A 24558-nucleotide genomic window follows, 5' to 3' on the forward strand; every position below is an offset into this window, starting at 1 on the left:
AAGCATAATTGTGCTAATGAGCGGACTCCTTTGCTTCTGTAACGCAGGGAGAGCAGCAGTGGTGGAGGACGTCTTCACATCTGTAAGGTTAGTGAAGAAACATTATTTTAGAAGTAGGAGTTTGTTGTTGTATAGAGTCAGACTTTCTACTTAATAAAGGCTGGTAGAAGACACGTACAAATAGCCTACTCCATTTTTAACTTTAGGGAAAGTGGAAAAAATATGACAAGATATTTTGTCACTCTGCTTTGACTGACAAATAGGTCAAAGAGCCAATCAGGAGCAGAGTACAGCGGAGGTTTCTTATTGCAGAATGCACAGGGCGGGAAAATGTTGGCTCCAAATACTCCACCAGCAAAGCTAAAGCGTTTACTGCAATATAATTTCTTGTTTTGATAATATATAATATAATGTATTTGTAATGTTATTGTCCATTAAGCATTTCAAGCGTTAAGTCTCCACATGCTTTCTTGAATGTTTTGCGTTATGATTCACTACCACATGCGCCCAATTCCTCCGGCCCTGAGGAGCTCACTCTTTATTTTAATGCAACCCCAAGACCAATGTCCCTGCAGATTTTCATCACCCATTGCCATCTTAATCAAAAAGCAGTAACTCGTTTTCCTATATTTAATCTAATTTGCAATCATGAACACAACTTCAAACATTGTAGCAGGATTTGTACTTCTGACCCTGTTGTAGAAAATAATGCCACCTATTGGATCTGATGTGACAAAAAGACACAAACACAGCTCTGACTTGTGTAAAAATTGAATTACTAACAATTACAGCATTTCAACACTTCAAGAATCTTACCAGTAAGTTGTGATAGTTAATTTAGCCGACCTATTTATGTCAGGAATTACAGTCAATTAAGTTGGACCGTTGAAAAGTGGCACAGCACTTAAGGCAATCTTCCTGTCACGCTGCTTAGCACTGATTAATCTTGTGGTTGTAATAGGAACATAGAAGCCGAAAATTGATCACCAGCTCAGCAGGAGCAGACCACTGCAGGAAGAAAAAAAAAAGGACAGCATACAGGCTTTAAAAATTTTGAAAGGTTTAAGGGTAACTCGGTTTCTGTTCAAATACACGATAATGAAAGACACTGAGTGCTGTTGGTCGCTCAGTGCTCCCACGATGTTTTTCTGTGTGTGGGATTGAGTCTTAATGAAATTCTTGTGATTGGTCCTGAAGCTGGTCTGCTGATTCTGAGAAAGACGGACATGACCTTAACATAGCCTTTCAAGGAAGCGGTCTCTGATAAGCAAAATGAAGTTCACAATGAGGAGCTAGTCTAGAATGTCTTGCTGAGTGCTGAATTAAGGGCACAGCGTCATGTTCTCTGTCAGAGCTTGACCTCAGTTTAAGGGCAGAAAGCGAAACACATAAGAGCAGGCTGACTTTGAGAGGAATATGGAAAACAGACCCCTTTGTTCCAGTATTTAGTGGAACCGGCTTCTCTATTGCTCGGAGGTAGTTCTTTGAAGCATCTTGACTCTCTGACTCCTTACATTTAGCATCGAGGAGCACATGATGAGCTGATGATGTTAAAGCTACTCTGATCAGCTCAGACTGTCTCATAAATTGGTTGGTATGAATTGCGTTGCTTCTGAAGAGTGTCATCTAAGAGAAATGTGACGTGTGTGCGCTGAAAAAAATCTGTGATTAAAAAAATACGCTTGTGTGACCAATAATGTCTGGACAAAATCGTATCCAAGTCCCTCCAATAGTTAATGAATTTTGTGAATCTGGACAAATTATATAGACTTAAGAAAGCATTAGTGAACACAACAAGATATATTCTGTGGTGTTTAGGTCAGATGGTGACAGAGAATAGTGGGATCATCGTCCCAACATGGGTGATTATGTGGGTGATCATCCATGGGGGGACCATGTTGTCACCATCATTTCTTAATTAGGTTTTTTTTAACTCAAAAGTCCCAAAAGTGAACATTAGACACATAAAAAAATGCATTAAATATATTCACCTAGAAGCTATTGGGTTGTTTAGCTCAAAGCAACAAACGGTTGTGTTAACAAAAGCTTATTAAGAGTCAGTCCCTCTGGGGACAACAAATGTTTTAACAGATTTCATCAAATCCAAACAATAGTTAGTGTTTTACAAAAATGTAATCCTTATAGTTGTACAATACAAAAATATTAATATTAATAAGTGATCCCCAACGTTAGCCGGATTGATCCTCCAGGTTGAATGTCTCCATGAAATCTTGGGGAACCTTTACATTGTGAAACATAAAAATGTTAACAGATCACCGTTGTCGGTTTTCATGACCTGACTCTGGGGGTTGTGTGTGTCTTCGTCTGTGCTCCTCAGAGGATGGGTCACGTGTACCGTATGCCAGCGTATATTTAAGATGGCGACTCACAAAAAAACGTTAGCAAATTTGAGGAAGAGCATGTCGGCTTTGAAACGTCACTTGTCGCTAAAGAAATCCTTTAACGGGAGCTCTTTGGTGTGTGGATGGTCTTGCTTCTTTAGGTCGTGAATTTTGGCACACAATTAATTTATTCCTTACAACAGTTGTTTGTCAGGACCAAAATCAACGACTTGCTTACGAAAGCAAAAGAAAACTGTTCAGACTCATTCCTGAATCAGGAAGACAAATAAACCAGTGAACGGTTTAAACTCATTTTAACACAACTTTGGAAATCTTTGGACAAATTCACGTGTTATACAAGAATCCTGGTTTTATTTATAATCCCACACTTAAAAAAAAAAAAAAAAAAAAAGCATGGTTCCAGAGATTTAGGAAATTAGGAAATAGGCCTGGTGGCTACAAAGTCAATCAGGAAGAAAACAGATATGAAAACTGAACTACTGGCTGATCTTCAGTGGCTGTGGAAACAATGGAATAAATGTTCCTGTTTGCCAAACACATCAGTTATGCTCACATGCATGTAATCCCTTACACACCCACCAATAAATCGCCCCCCCTGGCTTTTACTATAGCACTTTGAAGACTGAAGAAGGGGACCTGTAGTAAATCTCTTAAATACACCCATTTCTTTCACTCCTCCCTTCTTCCCCTCTTCTTCAATGAGTCCCACTCTACCCAGCTCAGACCAGCAGACCTTCACATGTAAAGTAAAGCTGTGTGGATAGGACTCATTGCTCAGCTATGCAGTAGAGAGGAGGATTAAGACTAAGGACTAAGGCTGGGTGCCAGTGGAAGGATTGGGCATTTGGCCATTTATGCATGATCTGAAGAGAAGGAGAAACCTCACTCATTTTTTTTTGTTGTCAGTTTTTACTGAAAATCTCCTCTTTGCTCCTGTAATCGCCCTCTCCTTCTCCCTTTCTCCTTCCGCCCCTCTTTCCCCTCTATCTTAACCATGACGCTTCTTTCAGAGGACCAGTCTTCGAGACCCCAGCCCTGCCGGCTCCCAGAGCCTGGCAAACACATCCGCAACTCTTTGCACCAGTTCTCAACAGACTACTCTGGCTCCAAGGAGGAGTACATGACCAGTGGGGAGAGCGTTGTCGACCAAAACATGGAGCCCCCAAAGCGTTCGAGGGGTCGACTTATCCTCCACGGTATGGTCATGTTCGGAAGGGAATTCTGCTACGCCGTGGAGGCCGCATTCGTCACACCGGTGCTTCTTAGCGTGGGCCTTCCTCGCAGCCTGTACAGCCTGGTGTGGCTGATCAGTCCCATCCTGGGCTTCCTGCTCCAGCCCATCATCGGCTCGGCCAGCGATTACTGTCGCTCGCCGTGGGGCCGACGGAGGCCCTACATCCTGGCCCTGGGCATCTTCATGCTGCTGGGAATCACCCTGTTCCTGAACGGAGATGCTGTCATCTCGGGTAGAAATAAATAATCTGTCTTCTTAAAACAAATATCATAGGCATGAAAAATGAATTATCAAATGCAAGGCGTACATGTGAGGTTTTTTTCTTTCTGTTCTTGTCGCTTTAACTACTTTTGTTCGTTGTCGAAACTGGTTTGTTGTCCCTCATCTTAGCTCATGATCTAATGGGTTTTTTTTTCCTGCTGATGCCATTATTTGAACTCACTTTTGGGCTTTCTTCTCACGTCTTGGACTTTTAACAGACTCTGTAATACAAACCCTGGCAGTGTTGGCTGGCTCTGCCCAGATTTAAAAAGATTTAACTCGTTAAATGTGTTGGCATACAGTTCTGAGAGGCTCTCACGACTCACACTTTGAACTTGTGACTCAAGTTAATTGTGTGACTTTTGAAGATAGTCCTGATCCAGTCGCCCGCTGGCAAAGACAAGCGACGAGGAATGAGTGTGAAGAATCGCGTTTCACATATAGAGTAGAAAGCCAGGGATGTCTTTCCAGGAAATCAATCCTCAGGACTGTATCAAGAGAAGAACTCTAAGCGCAGAAGAATATGTGACCTTTATGACAAAAGATAAGATGAATAAAGGAAACTGAATTAGCAGTATAGACACCTGAACTTACACACTGCTGAGCATTCCACTGCAGCTGTGTTGTGTCTGACTGAGCAGCTTCATAGGATCAGTCTGAGGTTAAATACATATTCAGCGATCATTTCATTCACTCTGATTTTCCTTGAAAACCTTCATTGAATCTTTTGATTTGGAGAATAATAAGAGTAATCAATGGACATCGTGATCAAACATCACGTAATTATCCTTCTTTCATGGGTGGCTTGTCGGAGAGAAACTGCCACACAGAATTCATTCACACTGAAATTCACTTTCTTCTTTGTTGAATGCTGTAATTGTTAGTCGAATTCCTATTTAAGAAGCCTCTGGGCTTTGCAATAATCATCATACGAACGATCAAATATTTCTTTCTTTCTTTCTGGCCAACGCCAGATAAGCTGATTACCTTTCCACGTTTCTCAGGGTTGTAGAAAATGCCACAGGCACCGTGTGACATAACGTTTGCGTTGTTGGAACAGCCCCGCAGTCTGCACGGCCTCACGTTGACGGCCACAAGAAAGACCCTTTTGAGCCTCTAAATAACGTTCTGCTGTCCTTTTGATTGCTGAAGAAATTTCAGTTGACGTGAAAACAGAATGCAGAACAAAAGTGTTCTTTCTATGTTGAAGTACTTTTTTAAAAAGGTTTATTTGTGGGCTTTCTACGCCTTTATTTATAGATAGGACAGCAAATAGAGTCATAAATCAGGGAGAGAGAGAGAGAGGGGAATGACATGGGGGGGGGAAGGAGCCACAGGTCAGATTCGGACCTGGGCCGCCCGCTTGGAGGACCACAGTCTACGTATGTGGGATTAGGCTACTGGTGCCACTTTAAGTACTTTTTATTTAATTTTTTGGGCTTTTGTGCCTTTAATGGAGAGACAGGACAGTGGATAAAGTTGGAAATCAGGGAGAGAGAGAGAAGGGAATGAACCTGGGCCGCCCGCTTGCAAGACTACAGCTTCAACACATGGGGCCACGCACTAACCACTGCGCCACCAGAGCCTTTATAATACGTTTCTCGCCTCTAAAAAAAGATTCCTGTCTTTTTATTAGGTCCAAAAGTCTGCGTCACAAGTCAGCACTACAGATGATTTGTTAAAAAAAAAGGTGTTCTTCTTTTGAAGTGATCAGATATGGCAGAACAGAACACTCAGGTTCTGAACTAAAAAATAATTCTGTCAGCCGTGAGTTCTTCAATTTCACACTTGATGCTTTTTTTTTTTTTTCTTTTTTTTTTTGGTGGGCTTTCGATCCGTGTTTCTTTTTCGGGTCTCTTATTCAACTTGCAAAATATCACACCGCAGGTGTTCGGCTACGTGTTGATGTTGTGAGCGTATCACACTTTTTATTTTTCTCAACTTGAGCTGTTGATGCATGTTGAAATGTTCCGCTTCTGTTTTTGCAGCAATAGTCACCGATAAGTCGTTGAAGAGCGTATGGGCCATCGTGGTGGTGATGTTCGGCGTCGTGCTGTTTGACTTCGCGGCAGACTTCATCGACGGGCCCATCAAGGCCTACCTGTTTGACGTGTGCTCGTATCACGATAAGGAGAGAGGACTGCATTACCACGCTCTACTCACAGGTGTGTAATGCACACACACACACACACGGATAAGCACACCAACAAACACACTGCTGATGCCTTTCTATTCTTATTGTTGCATCTTGATGGATTTTCTTTCAGCTGGAGCTCGCTCCTTTCTTGAGACTTTCAGTGATAATAGCTTTCTGAGTGTTTTTTTTTTCCTAGCTGAGCACCTCACATAACAGGTGATGATGTTGTGATTCTCTGGGTGTATTTGTAATTGTTTAACAGTGGGTGAAACATCTGAAGAATGTCACGAACATTTCATTTCATGAACAGTGCTGCTGTCTTCAGGCACCATGTTCCTGTAATGGAAATAGCAATTAACAGGATGGCTATGCAAAGATGATGAATGTGAGCTAAATGTTTAGCTTTAGCGCAGAGATGGGAAACAGTAAAACGCCTGACTGGCTTCATTCAGAGGTGAAATAACCCTCATCAAAGATTATGAATTAACATGTCTTAGCTTGTTTATTCAATACCAACAAAACCAGGGTGTTCAATGACAACTTGTTTTTTTTAAATGGGGGATTTAAAGAGTCTCTCAAACAAAGGTAACGCATTAACATCTAGTCACTGGTAGGAAACTGTACACCCTCCCTGTTCAGCAAGTAGACATGGTCTATTTGTGTTCCCTATTAACTGGTGCATCACCATGACAACAATACGATTGGTAAGGTACGTCTCTCTCCAGCGTTTCGGTTTATCTGGTTGAAAAACTTCATCCGCAGCCATTTATCATGAGAAAAAAAGCCCAGGTATGTAGCCGTGACACCTGAACTTATGAGAGATATTGTATTTTCCTCCTGATTTGTCTAAATAAAAAATAACGTTTTAGTGTCAGAATGTTTGGAAGATATGAAGCTTGTCTCCAATATTTACTTGGTAGAATATTCTGGGAAATGATTCTCAAGCTGTGCAAAGTTAATAGACTGCCCTCTTAAGCCAAAGTCGCATATTATCCACTGCTGAACATTTCAGCAGGACATGCTCCTGAAATCCTCCTGATCTGGTTGTTCACATATAAACCTCACAGCGGGAGACGGGAGACGGAGGGGGGGTAGGGCAGGGTGTCCTTTTATGTCAATGCCAGGTTTAGTTTGACAGAGACACAATAACAACAAAGGATCAGAGGAGAACAACCTGGCAAACAGAAAACATAATAAAGTTGAATTATGTGTACGGAGATTGCAACCGTTGGTACGTACAGTCTATGGTTGTACATCTATCTCAGGGAATAAACTAAGAACCTCTCCAAAATTGGAAGCATTATCCAACTGGACTCGGTTGAAGATCTTGAAACTGCGTAGGTTCTCTCAGTCGTCCAGGTTATGGTACATTTGAAGCTTGAGCCAAAGGCAAGATCTTCAACCGAGTCCAGTTGCCTTTGGATCCAGCTTTGAATGTGCTATCACCTGGATGACTGAGAACCTACACAGACAACCCCCCCCCACCCCCCCCCAAAAAAAAAAAAACAGTCCACCATCTTGCACTGTTTTGCATTTGAAGATCACCATCAAATGAGAGACTGTCGCGTAACCAAAGCTCCTCACATTTGGTTTGAGTGATAAATCAGCGCCTGTCTACTACGTTGTGCTGTCTGCCATTTTATTTGAATGTCATGTGTCATGTTCAGTATATTGCCCTTAACAATCCAGTGTGTCTGTGGTCTATACAGTATTTACCACCGCCTTCAAAATAAAGGACAAGTGTCCAAGTGTGAGCAAATGGTCGAGTGTCAAACTGTAAAGAAAAGGTTGACAGAGCGGATAAGCATGTGACAGAACCTCTGTCTCTGTTTTTTACTCTTTAAGAATACATTAAAAGTTGGATATCTATTTCACACTAACGTAGCAGAGAAATATGAAGTATTAGTTCTGTTACCGATTTTGCACGCAGCAGCTCCTTAACTAAAAGCTGCTTTAAAAAATATTTAGTTTCAACACTGAATCAAATGACCGTGTGCACGTGTGTAAGGGGGGAAAAAAAAGCCCAGGAGAATTATTACCCAACCGTCGAGCATTTTAGCTTATATCAGCTCATTGGTTGGCTCGTATGGTTTCTCCACACAGAACATGATAGTTTTTTATTCAGCCTCATCAGTGGTATTTTTGTTGTGTAAACTTTCCCAGCATAAAAAAAAACTCGCACAGACACGACCAGTAACTAGCTGGTGAATGGAGGGCAGCATTCAGCAGCTTAAGATCCTTTGACACAAAAGCCCATACATGTTGTTATATGAAATATCAATGAATGACTCTCAGAAAAACAGACATTTTCGGAAAGAAAAGTTACTTTTTGATCATTTCTTCACTGATACAATCTCACTATTTGACAAGACTTTATTTGTAAAGGATAATCAAATGCAGCCAAATGCTTCCTTGTATTATTGTTCTCTCAGGGGGGGGGGAAGTTTGCCTCTTTTTTTCCCATTACACCTTCTTTTGAATTCTTTACTGCCGACTTTGGAAGTGTCTTAACTGGAACCCCATTTTTTTTTTTTTTTAGGTCTCACTGTGACATAAAGTTGTTTTTTTTTTGTAAGTTTTGAGTATTGGGTTTCCTCCCTGAATCTTGAAAGTGTGTGCTCCTCAGCCTTTTTGATAAAGGTCATGAACGTAAGGGCCCGATGAATGAATAGATTCTCCGCTTGTGACATAACCGACGATGATGATGTCCGGTTTATTCTGCGTTCGCGGCAATAGGAGGAAGAAAATGAAAAGATCCCTGTAGAGATAATGGATATAGATCGCCACTATTTGAAGCTCAAGAGGCTAAATGGAGCTGAGAGGAAGCGGGCCTTTAGTTGCGGTTGCAGCTTCCTGGATAATTGTACGGCGTGACACTTAAAGACACATTTAGTAGCAATTCAGGGATATTTTTCGTCTTTCTAAGTCTAATAGATCTCAGAAAACTTTATTTCCAAGCACAATGGGAAAACTTTCAAGGTTGCACATTCTTCTTCTACTTCTATGATGCTGTTGGCTTTGCTTTTCCGCTGAATGTGAAGCACAACGTGTTGATCTGTGTAGGAAATGTGATTTGTAAATAAAGTCTGACTTGACTTTGTTATACTTTGCCCTCAAGTGGAAGAAGATATCGGTTAAATAAGCACTATATTTTTCTTTCTGAGTTTGAAGCACGTTGCTTTCACTACTTAAAAGTTCAGAAAGACTCTTGTTTTTAGGTATTTGTAATATTTATCCTTCAGATTTATACTGAAATAAGTGAAACTAGAACACTAAAACAAGTACATAGAATAAACTCTCTACTTTGACGAGTTTATACTTTAGCTGAATATTGTCCTTTCACAGTATGAAATTTGCCAAATTTGAGTTATTTTCTTAAATAAATCCATACCAAATGAGTCTATAGAGAATATCTGAAATAGTGTAAGCAATCAAAGACATATTTCATCATACACTGCTCGGGTTGTAAGATGATGTTTTTGGTGTGAGCGTCAGTGGTGCGATCAGCTGTCAGCAGGCACCGGGTGGTGTGAGCATGCTAGTCAGGCTGTAATCCAGCCCTGAGCTAGTCATGTGCTGCAGTCATGGGTCTGGGCTGAGAGAGACAGAGGCCAGGCACATGACTTCATAGACGCCCGCTGCCACTGCTGGAATGCGAGGTTCAGGGAGGGAGGAGCAGGATGTGTTGTGTGTTTCTTTGGGATACTTGGAACATTTGTGTGAGCCCAAAATTCAACTCTTTGTTTTTTAATGAAATGCCGTTATCAACCCTCTGCATCAGAGCCTTACTGACCCTTAACCCCTTTAAATTATGCACACACATTCATTGTCCCCAGAGGATGAATATTGACACATTTCGGATCCCCCTTTTCATTTAGCGCCATCTTCAGTAATTTGATTTGTTACAGACTGTCCATGTCTGATGTACTTTATGTTTTACACTCACATTACAAATATCATCATCATCCTGACATGCTAATCTAACACATTACATCTGGAACACATCATACTGTACCTTCACATCAGAATAATCAAGTAATCATTCTGTGCTTCTTGTGCATGCTGGCCAGTAGCAGCTGGTCAATTATAGAGGGGGCTGCTTCACGCCCCCCACGAGGAGAATGACTCACCTTCACTTTATAAGATTCTGCTCACAGCTTTTACATGAAATTACCTTTCTATTCCCGCTGTGGTTCTTTTGGAAGAAATATTTTTTCCCTCTGGTATTTTTTTTTGCCAGCTCTGGCAAATGGTTTACCTGTACCTAGGATTTTGTGCCCATCTTACTGAGGTCACATTCATGGAAGCATAACCATTAAAATGACTCCCTATCCACCTGCATCCTTCTACTCCAGTGCAATTATGTACAGTGCAACAAATATTACATACAATTTAAAAAATACATTACCCACCTGATGAACAGTACAATGAACGATACATTTTTCACAATCACCTGACAACACCTCCTTCCAATTAGCAGTCTATTTAAGCTGCAAAAAATATCCGCTCTCTTCCTCTGCTCTTTCATAGCCAGCTAACAAGTAGTGTCACACTAACCGAGACCAAGTCCCCGAGACCGGAGTGCTCCGAGATCGAGACCAGACCAAGACCAAGGCAGGGCGGGACTGATACAAGACCAGGACCATAATTATCACTGAACAATCATCATTTTGCGTGCAGGGGGCGTGTCACTCTCTTAGTCCTTAACAACGGAAAGGTTGCAGCTGTAACCAGGGGGGAAAATCTAATTACAAATTAATTTTAGTTATTTGTTGTTTTAGAAAAGGGGGGGGGGGGGGGGGGCTGTCCTTCTAATCATGACATGGAAAAATAGTGTGTCAGTGGTGGTCTTGATTTAAAATCCGGAGTCTATCCAGTCTGAGACAAGATTAAAGATTTTTAAAAAAGTCTTACACCATCAGAGAAACCGCTTCTCAACAAACAATAATGTGACATTTTTTAAACATTTTCAAATCCTCTGTGTTGAATAACAAACGGGCTGACTCTTAAATAACGCGGGTTGAATAAACGTGTTGGGTCAATCCGCTTGTGAGAAAGCATTTCCAGGAAAGTGCTTTTTGTTTTCTTGACATGCTCGTTAGATAAGCGGCCGGTCTCTCACCTTTCCTGAAGCTGTCAGGTCAGAGCGTTTCATCTCCTTGAAGTGAAACGAGAGAGGAGGCTGTGTTGTTCATGAAAACCAAGAAGAGCTGCGATGTATGTGACATTTAACTCTGCACTGAAGCACATGCTGTGAACAGAGTGACAACACAACAGACTTCCTTCATGTTCCTGATAGGTCTCGTCCACTGCGGGGACTCGTAGTATTTGTCTGAGGCTTACTGCAGTAATGAAAGTAAACAAACCATTTTCTCCATCTAAAGTAATATATGATAATCATCTCTCTCATATTCAGCTGCTGCTCATCATTTTAATATAGCTTTGTGCCCCATGTATGCAGAGATCATTTCCTGATCAAATTTCAGGAAATTTCCATCAATTAAATGACCTGTGCAGCAATAAAAAAAAAGCGTATTATGGTGTTTGTTCTACTGTATATATATTTATTTTTCCAGTCAGTCAAACTATGACCACAACATGATCCTGTTTTCTCCAAACAACTGCACATTACTGTCCTTTATAGTGTTTTTTTAATCTCACCTCTGTTTTCTTCCAGGTCTCGGAGGCGCATTCGGCTACCTGGTGGGAGCGATGGACTGGGGCCACTCGGTGATCGGCAAGTTGCTGGGCTCCGAGTACCAGGTCATCTACTTCTTCTCAGCGATGACCTGGGCCATCTTCCTCACCGTGCACCTCTTCAGTATTCCAGAGCAACCGCTGGGCAAGGCTCCGTCCGACTCTGACCTTACACCTCAGAGTGCCCTCCGCCTACTGGGCTCCCACAGCAATGTTTACGGATCCCTGGCCAAAGAGCCCATCTCCCTACCTTCGTCCGTTCCAGATCCCAGACCCAGGTCGTTCTCTGCTCTCGGGGAGGCCAACGCAGTGACCTCAAGTGCCAAGCAGCCAAACAAGGTGCAAACAATGTTCAGGATCAAAACCCTCTAAGCATGCACGTGTTTATACTACACATACATGTTTCAAATGTGTGGAATACAGATTTCAGTTATTGAGTTATGAACCCACTCATTCTACTCATGCTGGCAGGGAAACGTGAATGTTCGTCTTTGTATCATTTTATGTATTTAAACCTGTAAACACGGAGAGATAAAACCTTTTCTTTGATGCCGAGGAACAAAGAATAATGCAGATATGTTCAATAAGTAACAAAGATAACATGGCGAAACAACAAATCACTTGTTAATAATGCTAAAAGTAAAAGTGGAGAAATTAAGTATGAGATAAATAACCTGATATAAATAAATGAAAAAAACAACCTTAAGAAAAGTAAAGAATAAAATAAAGCAAATGCGCTTATGACGAATAATAATTTTGAAATCAAGATTTTGATTGTTTCAGCAGAATGAATGAGGACAGTTTAGAGATTAGTTGAAGCATATTCAAAGTATTTGGGGCACAGTAAGAAAAAGAAGAGTGGTCTTAATGCCAGCTCTATTTAAAAAACGTCTTAACTGAGGACGGGGAAATGTCTTCATGAGCAAACACTGAATCTCCTTCCTTCCACTGAAAGATGTGAGCATATTGAAAGTAGTGTGTGTATAGATGTGAGTGGTATGGCATATTCACGGCGGCTGCTGAAGGTTAAACTTTATAGAAATGATAATGATAACCTTTCATCGGACTTAACAAATAAGCAAAACATGGAATGTATATATAATATCATATAATGCATCCATGGAGGGGATGTGGAAGTGGACGTAAGATGTGACCTCTAAAAAATAGGATTAAATACAATATGATACGATATGATACTGAACAATATCATACAATGTCCTACAATATGATAATATCAAAATGAATCAGTTCTGAAGAAATGTGAGCGCCCTATGCTCTATTACGGTACACAAGTAAGATAACATTTATTATTAAACAGGTAAATAAAAAGTGTGTTATATTAGGGTCCTTATTTATTTTTTTATTTTTTTCCAGATGAAAAAAAGTATGTTGTTTAAAAATTGGATGTCCCAAAGTTTCAAGGATGTACTGGGGGTGGTTGTGGCTCAATTAGTAGAGTCATCTCCTAACTGGAAGGTCGGGGGTTAGATTCCCCGGTGGCCTCTGAATTTGTATGAATGGGATTAGTTACTTCTGATGGTGTTTACTTATAAATACATAGAAACCTCTGCCATCAGTGTGTGAATGGGTGTGAATGTGTAGGTGTGACATGCGGTGTAAAAGCTTAAGTCCGTTTACCATTTGCCATATATCTATCATTTTTTAAAGGAACTTCTTTTTTTAATCTTGTCGCCTGAATCGATTGTCATTTTAGCTGAGCATGAAATTCCTCTATATTTGCTTGTTTTGAATTTTTTAAAAACTTTATAAGGCTCAGTTTTCTCAGAGGATTTTTTGTTTTGAGGAGCAAAACCCCTCCATATGTGCTGTGTCCACTGACGAAGACAGACTGTTAAATGAACCATCCTAAACATATACTGTACAGTCTGTAGAAATCCATACAACCATTCATTATCTATACCGCTTATCCTTTCTTTAATGCAATACAATACTAGCATATCATACTAGCCTTAAAAAAACAGCCTGTTCAACCATGTCTTACATAGAGTCGTGTTAAAGCTCCATCTGAAACAAACTCCCACATTATGCACTTCACCTTTAATTATATTGATGTATTCTCTTTGGTACTATAAAGGTTTGACATTGGACAATCCATCAAAACCTCCCTGCTGAGTTGACTCCAGACTATGTTTGATACATGGTCATGAAAAAGAAGAGTTCTGTATCATCTTCTATAATTAGCTGTATCGGCCTGGGTTAAATTCAAAGAAATTAAATTATTAATTTTCTCACATGTCATGCACTTACTTTGACAGCCATTTGAAACATGCTTTGTTGCTTTGGATGTGGGTTTTTTATCCTTCAGTTTAAAGAGCGCCATAAACTGGATGAACATACTGAAACTGAATATTGCTATTTCAAATCAGTCGCTTTTTCATTAATGACCCTTTGACTCATATTTCTACTACAGAATTATGCATGTTTGGGAAGCACGCAGGGCTTTAGGCTAGTGCTTTTGTCTTTCATCATCTCCTAGCGCTTCACATTGAGCAGTAATTGAGGCATTAATAGTGCAAATATTTCAACTTCTGATACTTTTGAACTGTCATCATCTGTGGGTTTTCCAAAGCACCTTGAGTGATGAAATACCAGGAGAGTATTGAGAGCTGATGGAATAGCTGCTGTTTCATGTCTTTTTCCACAAATCATGTTATTTATGTTGCTGTTGAAAACTGTCACCTGTGATGTTCACCTCTTTCTACAGGCCCAGAAGAAAATGACATTCAGGTCGCTAATGAAAGCTATCATCAATATGCCCCAACACTACCGGTACCTCTGTGTCAGTCACCTGCTGGGATGGACAGCTTTCCTCTGCAACATGCTCTTCTTCACTGATTTTATGGGACAGGTAATCGTTTGTTTGTATCTGCATGCACATAATATATGCTTGGGCTGGACTCCATTAAAAAAACATTATATAAACTGAATAATCCATAGACTCAAAACCTTGCGTCATGCATCTATTATGGAAACCTTTGAATTTTCCAGCCGCCATGTCTATGTCTTTTTGACCTAAAGGTCCATTGTTGTGTTGAATGCCGTCAATTACATAGTCAAGACCTTCAAAAATGTCACCTCGGGCTCTGGTACACAGTGTGACTTAAAGAGGGGAGATTAAGTTAAAGATTGACATTCAATAAATGTTCTTTACTAGACGGAAAATCATTTCACAGAAAAAAATGACTGTTCCATTCAGCCTTTCCCCGGCTATAATTAAGATAAAATCATCTGAATTGTAGCCATTTTTTTCAATTTTAATATCCCATAATTTCTCTTTGTTTGTAAGAATTGTATATTCTTCATTGGTATCCGCAAATATTGTAGGCTAATGTTGAATGAAGGAAAAACACAAGAATGAAAACACAAATTAGCAAAGCTATTAGCTATAGGCTTGTTTTGTCCAGGACATTTAAGAAACTCTCTTAAGGGAATAGTTTGGCATTTTGTGAGATATGTCTATTTTCTATCCCGCCAGGAGATAACAGTTAGCAGCTTATCTCTTTCGTGTCTGTACAGAAAAGTTAGCTTAGCTTGGGTATGATAAAAACTGTAGCAAGGGGAAACATGCAGATTTTGTTACACAGAGCCAGATTAACTACTGCTAGCACCCCTCCAGCTAACTGTTTGATAGTCTATAGCTTACTTTATCTCATTAATGTTAACAAAAAACGCCCACTGTTTTATTTTAGCTAACAATAGGAAACTGGCTAGCTGAATGGCTGGTATTGGTAACTGGACATAAAAGAGGTATGAATCCTCATTTAACTCTTTAGCTATCTCTCTGTTTAGTATGAACTTCACCCAGTTAGCCAGTTAAGATAAAGATTGTTTAACAGCTAGCTTTTTCTTTCTCTCCATAGCCTAGCTGATAATACATTGCTTCTAGGCATTTCCTTTCCACCTCTTTACAGAGTTATGATTGTTTGCCTCCTTGTTTGAGCTAAGATACCGACACATGGCTAAAGCTAGGCTACATATTGTCGTAGATCTTTTCATGAGACTCTGCAATTTTTGTTTTTCAAAATGCTGACTTGTACTTTTGGAAAAGAAGTTGAAGATTGACGAAATGAGCTAAGATAGAGTTGTTGAATTGTTATTAATATGTTGAGGGCTGAAAACATAAGTGAGTTGTTGGATGACTTCATCAACAACTTGAACCAAACCATGAACTGTTTTTATAACTTATGAGTCATATATGTCAAATTTAGACATACAATACCGCACATAGTTTTATTAGCTCATGATATGTGAGGATTTCCAGTTCTTAATCACTTTTATGTCTTTGCTGTACATTCGTATTTTGATTGATTTGAAGATGTCAACTGGGGCTTGTGATAATTGGGTCATTTTTCATCGTTATTTAACATGTTTCAAGCAAATTGGTCAAGAAAAAATCAGTAATTGTTCAATGTAGCGCTAAATACGGCTCAATGTCAAACGACATATGAAGACACATTGAGAGCAACAGTAGTAGAGGTGAAAAGCAACACGCGGCAATATGTTGCTGCATTCAAGCTCAATTTATCCTTGTTTGTGAGGGGGGGGGGCAGTGTGGAAGGGTGGGGGAGGTTTGAGTAGAAGTGTACTGTTGTGTGTAATCATCTGTTGACATTCATACAAAACGGATGCCCTATGGATTCATGCCCTGATTACTGATCAAAGGACACACACTGCTCGCTGTCACAGTATGTTAAAACCTGACGCACAAAAAAGTAATCTTAAACTGCAGTCATTCATATCAGGGAAAAGAAGGGGGCAGAAAGTGGCTCCCTGTTGAGTGTAACAGAATCACCTTTTAAAAGAAAATGAAACAAAATCCTGGAATAGAGCCATGAAGATATATGACATTTTCTATTAATAAAGCTTTGTGCTTGAATCAACTCATTATTTATGATCTTTTACAGTGACTTATCCAGATGTTTTTTCTAACTTGAGCGGTTAGACCATAAAGTATGTGTGCACACCAGGGGTATAGTGCTATTTTTATTAGTACCGGAGCACACCTACAGTATAATACATGTGCGCATGTGTGCACCCGCACAGTTAAGAACATGTTGCTCCTTCCGAAGGTTGCGTAACCAATGCTCCGACTGTCACATGTTAATAAAATATAAGTCATTGTATAACACACATTCAAATGCTTTATGAAGAGTTTAATCATGTGACTCTCAACATAATGATCTGATGACATATGAAAACATAATTGCTGATGTGTCACAGTCGTAAGCTATTGCAGCTTTTAGATGTTCCAAAAAAGAAAAAGGATACTTTGCTGCCTTTTCATCTTTACTACAGTAATTAGACCATAGTGACAATTCAGAGTGCCACTAGCATACAGTCTATGGCAGCTTGTTTTTAGCTAAATTTTAAATTTTAAGAGTGTTTTCTTCCATGTTAGTCAATGCATGAGTTGACATTGTGAATCAATCAGGCCATCTTAAATATCAAAATGATAACTGAGCATTGTGTTTGTTTTTAGCGTCTCTCTTGCATGACACTGAAGTAATGATCAGATCTTGAAGCGCTCAAAAAAGTGTCTAAGAAATTGAACCAGGTTATTCAAACTGCCAATGTTCAATTTCCATTCCTGGAGAAAAAAACGAGTGAGCACTCCCGAGCTGGTGTGGGTTTCGATGCCTTGCTCGAGTGCACCTCGGCATTGCTCAGGAAGTGAACTGGCACCTCTCCAGCTCCCAGAACAATTCTCAGACTTGGTCCACAGCGGGATTTGAACCGGCGACCATCCGATTCCCAACCAAAGTCCCTACAGACAGAGCATTGCCACCACAATTATATGAACTATGATGAAAAAAATGTTGTGGAAAAATAGTTTTGATGTGTAATTTTTATGTAGTTTGACCCCTGTCCCATCGCTTAACATGATGACGAGCTGATGACCTGAACTGCACCCAGTCAGTCTTGTGTGTGGCTTTATTTTTGTTCTCCACTGTGCATATTTTACTTTAATTGCCTACATTAGGGTACACCATGCTGTTGTTAATTCTCTGTGTATATGTTCTTGATTAAAATCATATTGATGACACAGTGTGGCACTGGACTTCCATGCTGAGGAAAAGCAGGTTGACTTCTGATTGGCGGGTCTTTACGGTTTAATCCCAGGCCTCTGCAGTCAACATGTCAACTGAACCCCTGAAATTGCTATTGAAAGTGTAGCAATCAGTGTGGGGATGTGGTGAGACCAGAGCTGATTTGCAGCCTGCAATTTTAGCAGCCGCTGCCATTAGTATGTTTGATTGCAGTGATGGAAAGCTCTCTAATTTGTCAGACGTCTCGAAAAAGTGTTCTCTAAATCCGGTCTGTTTGCCAAAGACATTGAAATTCAAAAAGTTTGAATCATAGTTTAAGAATATGAGGTGATAATTGAGCTGGTTTATCAGGTTTCATGAGGAGCCCACGCCCGCCTAAGTGACCCCTTGGATTAGATTAGATTAGATTAGAAAACTTTATTGATCCCCAGCGTGGAAACTCATTTGTCACCTGGTCAATTCATACACACAACAAACAATATTGACAGTACATCACAGCACACAACAAGTACATAAATAACAAACACCACTGAAACCATTTGAATAATCATGTACAGCCATGAGTCAGAAACACAACTAAAAATGCTCATTAAAATATCCGACTGCTGCAGGAACAAAGGACCTCCCGAGCCGTTCAGTGGAACATTGTGGCATCACCAATCGCTCACTGATGGAGCTTTGGAGTCCGTTAAAAACACCATGTACAGGATTGCCTTCAAAGATCAAAACAGTTTTAAGTTTGGTCCTCATTCTCTTATGAACAGTGATCTCAAGTGAGTCTGGGGTAATGCCAATCACAGAGCCATCTTTTTTAATCAGCTTAGTGATCCTGTTTTTATCATCCACACAGATGCTGCCACCCCAACACAGCACAGCAAACGCGTGATGATTTAGCCTTATATATTCAAAACACTCAATTGTTTTTCTGTCTCGTTTTCTTTTGATTTTGCAGATTGTATACAAAGGAAATCCTTATGCAGACCATAACTCTGCAGCGTACGCCACATATGAGAGAGGAGTGGAAATAGGCTGCTGGGGATTGTGTATCAACGCCGTTTCTTCTGCTCTCTACTCCTGTAAGTTACATTGCGACTGACTGAATATTGGCCGCAAAGGAAGAAAATCAGAGAGTTTCTTTTTCTTAATTCTAGCACAATGCTTCCATTTACACCATGTCATGCACTTACATAATCAGTTCCTTTGTGAATTACAGAATGATAAAGAGAGCTACGTATGAGCTCCTCTTCTTTATTGGATAATGACCTGTACTCTGATGAAGCCATTCATGACATGATGAATAAGAATATGCTCAGCATCTTGGTGTGACATTGGCTCTATTTCTAGAGAGTATGTGCAAATGGTCCTTTTAGAAGCTTTTCTTTTTACATTGTAGCCCTGCAACTTTAGACAGCCTGTCCAATCACATGTCCAGTCAGCCGTAGAAATCTAATGTGTTCCTCAGAGGGGTTTTTAACTGTTTATGAGGTGCACTAAAGACATAGCATTTCATAGGGGGAGGGGGAGGGTTTGCTGTAACTAAGCATGACGTGTCACTCTGTGCGTGTTTGTGTGTGTGTGTTTTACAGACGTTCAGCGTTTCCTCCTTCAATACATCGGCCTGAAGGGGTTATACTTTATGGGCTACTTGGTGTTCGGCCTGGGCACCAGCCTGATCGGCCTCTTCCCAAACATCATCGCCACGCTCGTCCTCTGCAGCGTGTTCGGTGTCATGTCCAGCACGCTCTACACCATCCCATTCAACCTGATAGCCGAGTATCAACGGGAAGAAGAGGTATGTGCGCTGTTAGACGTGTAGAAATGTTTTCAAAGGATTAAAAAAACATCAAACAGAAACACAGAGAACAACACAAAAATCAGTTTTTAATGAAATTTCTGATTGATTTGAATGTAAACTGATGTAGTTCCTACTTTATAAGTACTATAAGTATAACTCTTAACCAACACAAGCAACACATACAGTACAGGAGGAGCCTGATCTCTCACTGTGATTGGTCAAAATGTCAGAAAAAAACAGACTTAATATAAACCACTCATTCAGAATGAATAGGCCCAGAATGATTGACAACAATCCCTGAAAGAGGGATAGTAAACACTTAAACACTTTGTGATCAAAACAAAAGCCATTTAAAATGAGTATGAAGGAATCATTTCAGGTGTCCTATTCAATAAAGACAAAAAGGCCCCAAAAAAATAATAACTGAAAAACACAAACGAGGCAGCTTACATTTGTTGTTATGAAGTAAAGAAGAGTACACAAACTTTATTTACAAGTTACTGTAACACCCCAGTCAACCAAAAAGTTGCAAAATCTAACAAGAGGGTGTCATCGTGATTAGGGAGGACACGTTGAACTCGGTGTTTCGGTAGCGTATAAAATCAAATGTGCCTTTTAATAAATACATCCTGTCAGTCTCTGCTTTATACGACAGGTGGAGTGATGAGAGACAGCAGGTGTCTATTTTTAAACAAGCCCAACGCAATTAATTAGAAAAACAACCTCATATTTCTTATAATTAATGAACCTGGCAACCATGGTCAGTTTTTAAATAAAGACAGTTAGATGATAGATTAATCACTTCTGTGCAAAACAGACAGATGGTCCATTTCTATGATCGTTGTAAACACCAGACTGTATCTCACCTCATCTCATGAAAACAAACAATCCGAATCTTCAATTTAATTCATTTTATCAGAAGGAACAAAAAAAGTTTCCATCTAAAACACGTCTTTTTAGTGTCAATCAAACTTCCAAAAGCCCCATATCCCAGCTTTAAATCCCTTAAATCTGTTAAATCTGTAAAATCTTAAAAGAAGGGAAGTAAAAATGCTAAATATTTGTTGGTTCCTATTTTTTGGAACGTGTGCATTAAACACTTAACCCTTTCATTCATACAGTATGCCTTCATTTAGGGTTTGGGAGTGTTGATCATAAAAAACAAGACCAAAATAGACGTACCTTCAAAAATAAAAGCATGATTTTATTAAATAATTACTAGCAATTAATCAAACAAATAATCAGCTGATTAATAGATACTAAATAGATTAATAATCGTAATCAATATTTAAAGTTTCAATCGGTTACAGCCCAAATTTGCAGCTGTTTCCCCCCTTGTGCCGGATTTTAACATTGAAAGCTGAACAAAGGGGACATCCAGAATGGTTCAAGTGAATGAATCAGCTTTGTACTCGGACAATGAGCTGCTAAACATGTGTCAGTGCTGGGAATGAAAGGTTCCGCTTGAAGAGATACTAAGGCGATTTAAAATGTGTAAAGTTCAGAAGAGAGGCGGAAGAGAAAATAGACTCTTTCAGTCACACCGTCAGGTTCAGTCCACACTTCCAGTTTCTGAAAATCACACACTTTCTGTCGAGCATTTGAAGTCCGAATATTACGCTTAAATGGGAACATCTGTCCAGAGCCACAAAGACTTCATTCAATACTTTTCTCACACTTACCTATTTTGTAGACTTAGATGACATCCATGAGGAAAATTGGTTAAGTGTCCCTGTAATTAAATGTGGAGCTCAGTGCCACAGCAGAGTGGGTATGATGTATCACTATAGTGTTTAAGCAGGAAATTTGACATGTAGTTTCACTAGAATGGTATAATTATGTAAGTTAATAATGGTTCAATAAACAAATTGTTAGTAGAGAACTGACATGCTCAAACTTAACTTTGACTATACATCAGATAAGCTTAAGATCATATTTACTATGCATAATTTCAGCAGCTTGTAAAGTATAAATATAACTTGGCATATTGCTTCTTTCTGCTTGTTTCCAGACTTTAATTTGTTTACACAGCTTTTGATTGCTTTCTGCTTTTGCATATCCCCCCCCCTTCTTATCGCTCCGCACACTTCCCACTGTGCTTCCAGGAACAAATGAAGCTACGGGGAAATTATGAAGGGCCGCGAGGCACCGGCGTGGACTGCGCTGCGCTCACCTGCATGGTCCAGCTGGCACAGATTATTGTTGGGGCGGGGCTTGGCGCTCTGGTCAACATGGCAGGAAGTGTAATTGTGGTGGTTGTGTCGGCGTCGACCATGTCCCTGTTAGGCTGCATCTTTATTGCACTCTTTATTAAATATGTAGATTGATTCTGCTCGTATGAAATTATTTTAATGGTTTTCTTTTAATAAATTGCAATTCTTTATTATATCATTAAATGTCTTTGATTCTTCACTTCATTTCATGTTTCTGACCATTTGATTGGCGTTGACTCTTTGTGGGTTCATCTTAAAGGCAGAGTTTGTTATTTGGGCTTTGTTTGATAAGATGATTGATACCACTCTCACAATAAGTAGTGTAAACAGTTTTTAGATCCCTTATGAAAAGTACAGTACAATAATCTAAAGAAGCTCTAAAGAACGTAGAAGAAGTAAAATAAAGAACCGTCAAAAGCAAAATGTAATTAATTGTCAGTTAAAACATCATATTCGATCAATCTTTGGCCCTGAAAGACAAAGTCAAAATTAAAATCCAAGCCTGTCTTAGCAAACATTAGAAATGACCAAAATCTAACATCAAACTTAGTGTTTGAAGATACAAAATGTGTCTTAAAAGTTAAATTGCTCATTCATGTCTGGTGGCTGGTTTTCAGGTTATATGTGTGACCATCCCATTCTTGTGGAAATCACAGGAGAGAATGTCTTTTAACTAGGACTCGGGTATTAATTGAATGAAACTTATCACACACACTGCGACCATTTTCCTCCGACTTCAGGCTCAAGGTGGGATGCTCAAAATGCTGTTATAATATCAAACTGCTGGCTTTTCAGGCATTCTTTAAACCCTTCAGCTTTTGTCTGATTTAAATGAAGCCCCAGGAAGCGGAGGCCAATTGTTTTTCAGGGCTTCCAGTGAAATTAACGATCAGTGATGAAGGACCTTTGGGCAAACTTCCTTTTACCTGGGTCACCATGGTTTTCAGTCCCACTGGTTACTTGAAAAGCGAGAATGGATTGGCGTTCAGAAAAAGCGACTAAAAGAGTTTTTTTTTCTCAGCATTTGCATACAGTAGGCCTAAACATATGACATTGATTAAAGCCAAATCATCATTTGATGACTGCTGGTGGGCTGCGGGTTTGCCTTGCAGTGGATTGTGTTCCATCCCACAGACTCTAAACAGCCGAGGCCTGCTGAAACACTAGTGAATGATTGTTCTGGGACTACAGATGGAAACCAGAATTATTCAAATACCAAATGTGGTCCTGCACCCATTTCCAGAGTCTGTACAGAGAGATTATGTTCCAAGGAATTCAAATATAAGGAATGATGTTGAGGTGTATTCTGTTATTTTCCTGATTTTTGTCTATCCAAGCTTTTTGTAAACATCTGTTTTTAAAGTATATAACGTTTTTATTATTATTGAGAAATAAATCGATAAATCCAGAAGAACAACAGACCATATGTTTTAAAATCCAAGAGTTGACAACCCATTAGCTATTGTCAGACATCAGTTAGTATGTATGCCTTCCCTAGCTTTCTTTAACTAGACTGTATTGAAGACCATCTGTTAGATAAAAATAGGCTTGAAGCTAACATCACTTGATAGTGATATATGATACATCAGAAAAGGCCTAAATTCCCAGCTAATGGTAATGATAACTAGCGAAGTGACGTCGATACGGATAAGAATGGGAATAAAACCTTGGTTATTATGTCTTGTTTCTAAATTGGCATGCATGGGTTACTCCCACAGTCCAAAGACTTAATCATTCATTGCCTAAAGGTGTGAGTGTTTTCTCTGTATGTCAGCCCTGTGGGTGACTGGTGACCAGTCCAATGTGTATCAGGGTGCAACCCGTCTCTCATGCTATGCTATGGATAGCCTCCAGCCACACATACCCCAAACAGCATAAGCAGTATAGATAATGGTATGATCTGCCGCGATGTTGAGACTTGAATAATATTAAGTTGATGTAAGTCCTACACAGGAAAAAGGGACCAATGTGGAATAGCGCTCCCATTTATTTAAACATCACAATTTACATTTAAGGATGAAAGTAAGAAAACAAAATAAACATTTATTTTCCTTTTGCTTCTCAAATCTCTGTTTGTGCTCCAAGGCTTTGCAAGGAGAGAGATAATAAGATCCTTACTTGTCAAATGTTGTTTTTACTCTCGTCTGTCAATCATACTTTACTGACATCCACAGAAAACAGTCACAGTGTACTTTACTGACATCCACAGAAAACGATCACAGCGTACTTTACTGACATCCACAGAAAACGATCACAGCGTCTGAGGCAACCATAAATATGTCTTTGATTTCACAGGTAGTGTCAGACCTGTTTTAATATGCAAATGTATTTTAAAAAATCATCAAGTTTGGCACACAACGAAAACCTTCTGCAGAACATCTTGAAAAAAACAAATCGTTTCCAAGCATGCAAAAGCACATCAGAGTCCCCATGTGCACCCTGGGAGATCAACAGATATAGCCTGTTCGTTAATTTCTTTGGGCCGCGGCTACACCTTATGAATATGTAATCAGGATTTTGATTCTTTTCATTTTATCTCCTCAGAAGCAGACTTTACTAACCGCTTACCTTAATTGCTGTACCGTTTTAAAAGCACAGGCCCTGGGGCAATTAGCTCTTTATTTTATTTAAATTAGCCTGCCGGCATGTGCATGAAGTTTGTCCATTTGCGTATATCTGCTTAATGAAATATAAATTGTAGTATTTATCTCAGGATGTTGTTTTTCATTATGGTGTCAGCAGACTTCTGAGTCATTCTCTTTATGCGTCCTGTTCCCCTCTCTCTCTCTG

General features: G+C 39.7%; 1 protein-coding gene across 2 annotated transcripts; it reads left to right on the forward strand.

Moving 5' to 3' along the window:
- slc45a2 (solute carrier family 45 member 2) lies at nucleotides 1-21951 on the forward strand. 2 transcript variants are annotated; one of them, XM_061060774.1, is made up of 8 exons: nucleotides 1-87; nucleotides 3374-3829; nucleotides 5847-6023; nucleotides 11673-12031; nucleotides 14418-14561; nucleotides 18713-18836; nucleotides 19347-19552; nucleotides 21661-21951. In XM_061060774.1, exons 2-8 carry the CDS (start codon nucleotides 3484-3486, stop codon nucleotides 21880-21882), a joined length of 1578 nt encoding a protein of 525 aa, XP_060916757.1. In that variant the 5' UTR covers nucleotides 1-87; nucleotides 3374-3483; the 3' UTR covers nucleotides 21883-21951. The 2 variants fall into 2 exon arrangements, with proteins under 2 accessions (XP_060916757.1, XP_060916756.1); XM_061060773.1 differs by lacking the exon at nucleotides 1-87 and having other exon boundaries at nucleotides 2816-3829.
- The last annotated feature ends 2607 nt before the right edge of the window (nucleotides 21952-24558 follow it).

This window comes from Labrus mixtus, chromosome 17 (assembly GCF_963584025.1).
Source record: "Labrus mixtus chromosome 17, fLabMix1.1, whole genome shotgun sequence".
Taxonomy (NCBI): domain Eukaryota; kingdom Metazoa; phylum Chordata; class Actinopteri; order Labriformes; family Labridae; genus Labrus; species Labrus mixtus.

Bases quoted from the DNA above. Each gene is read 5' to 3' on its own strand.
- slc45a2 (XM_061060773.1), top strand. From the start codon at position 3,358: ATGACGCTTCTTTCAGAGGACCAGTCTTCGAGACCCCAGCCCTGCCGG. The intron at 6,024-11,672 runs GTGTGTAATGCA...GTTTTCTTCCAG, and splicing joins TTACCACGCTCTACTCACAG to GTCTCGGAGGCGCATTCGGC. The intron at 18,837-19,346 runs GTAAGTTACATT...TGTGTTTTACAG, and splicing joins TTCTTCTGCTCTCTACTCCT to ACGTTCAGCGTTTCCTCCTT.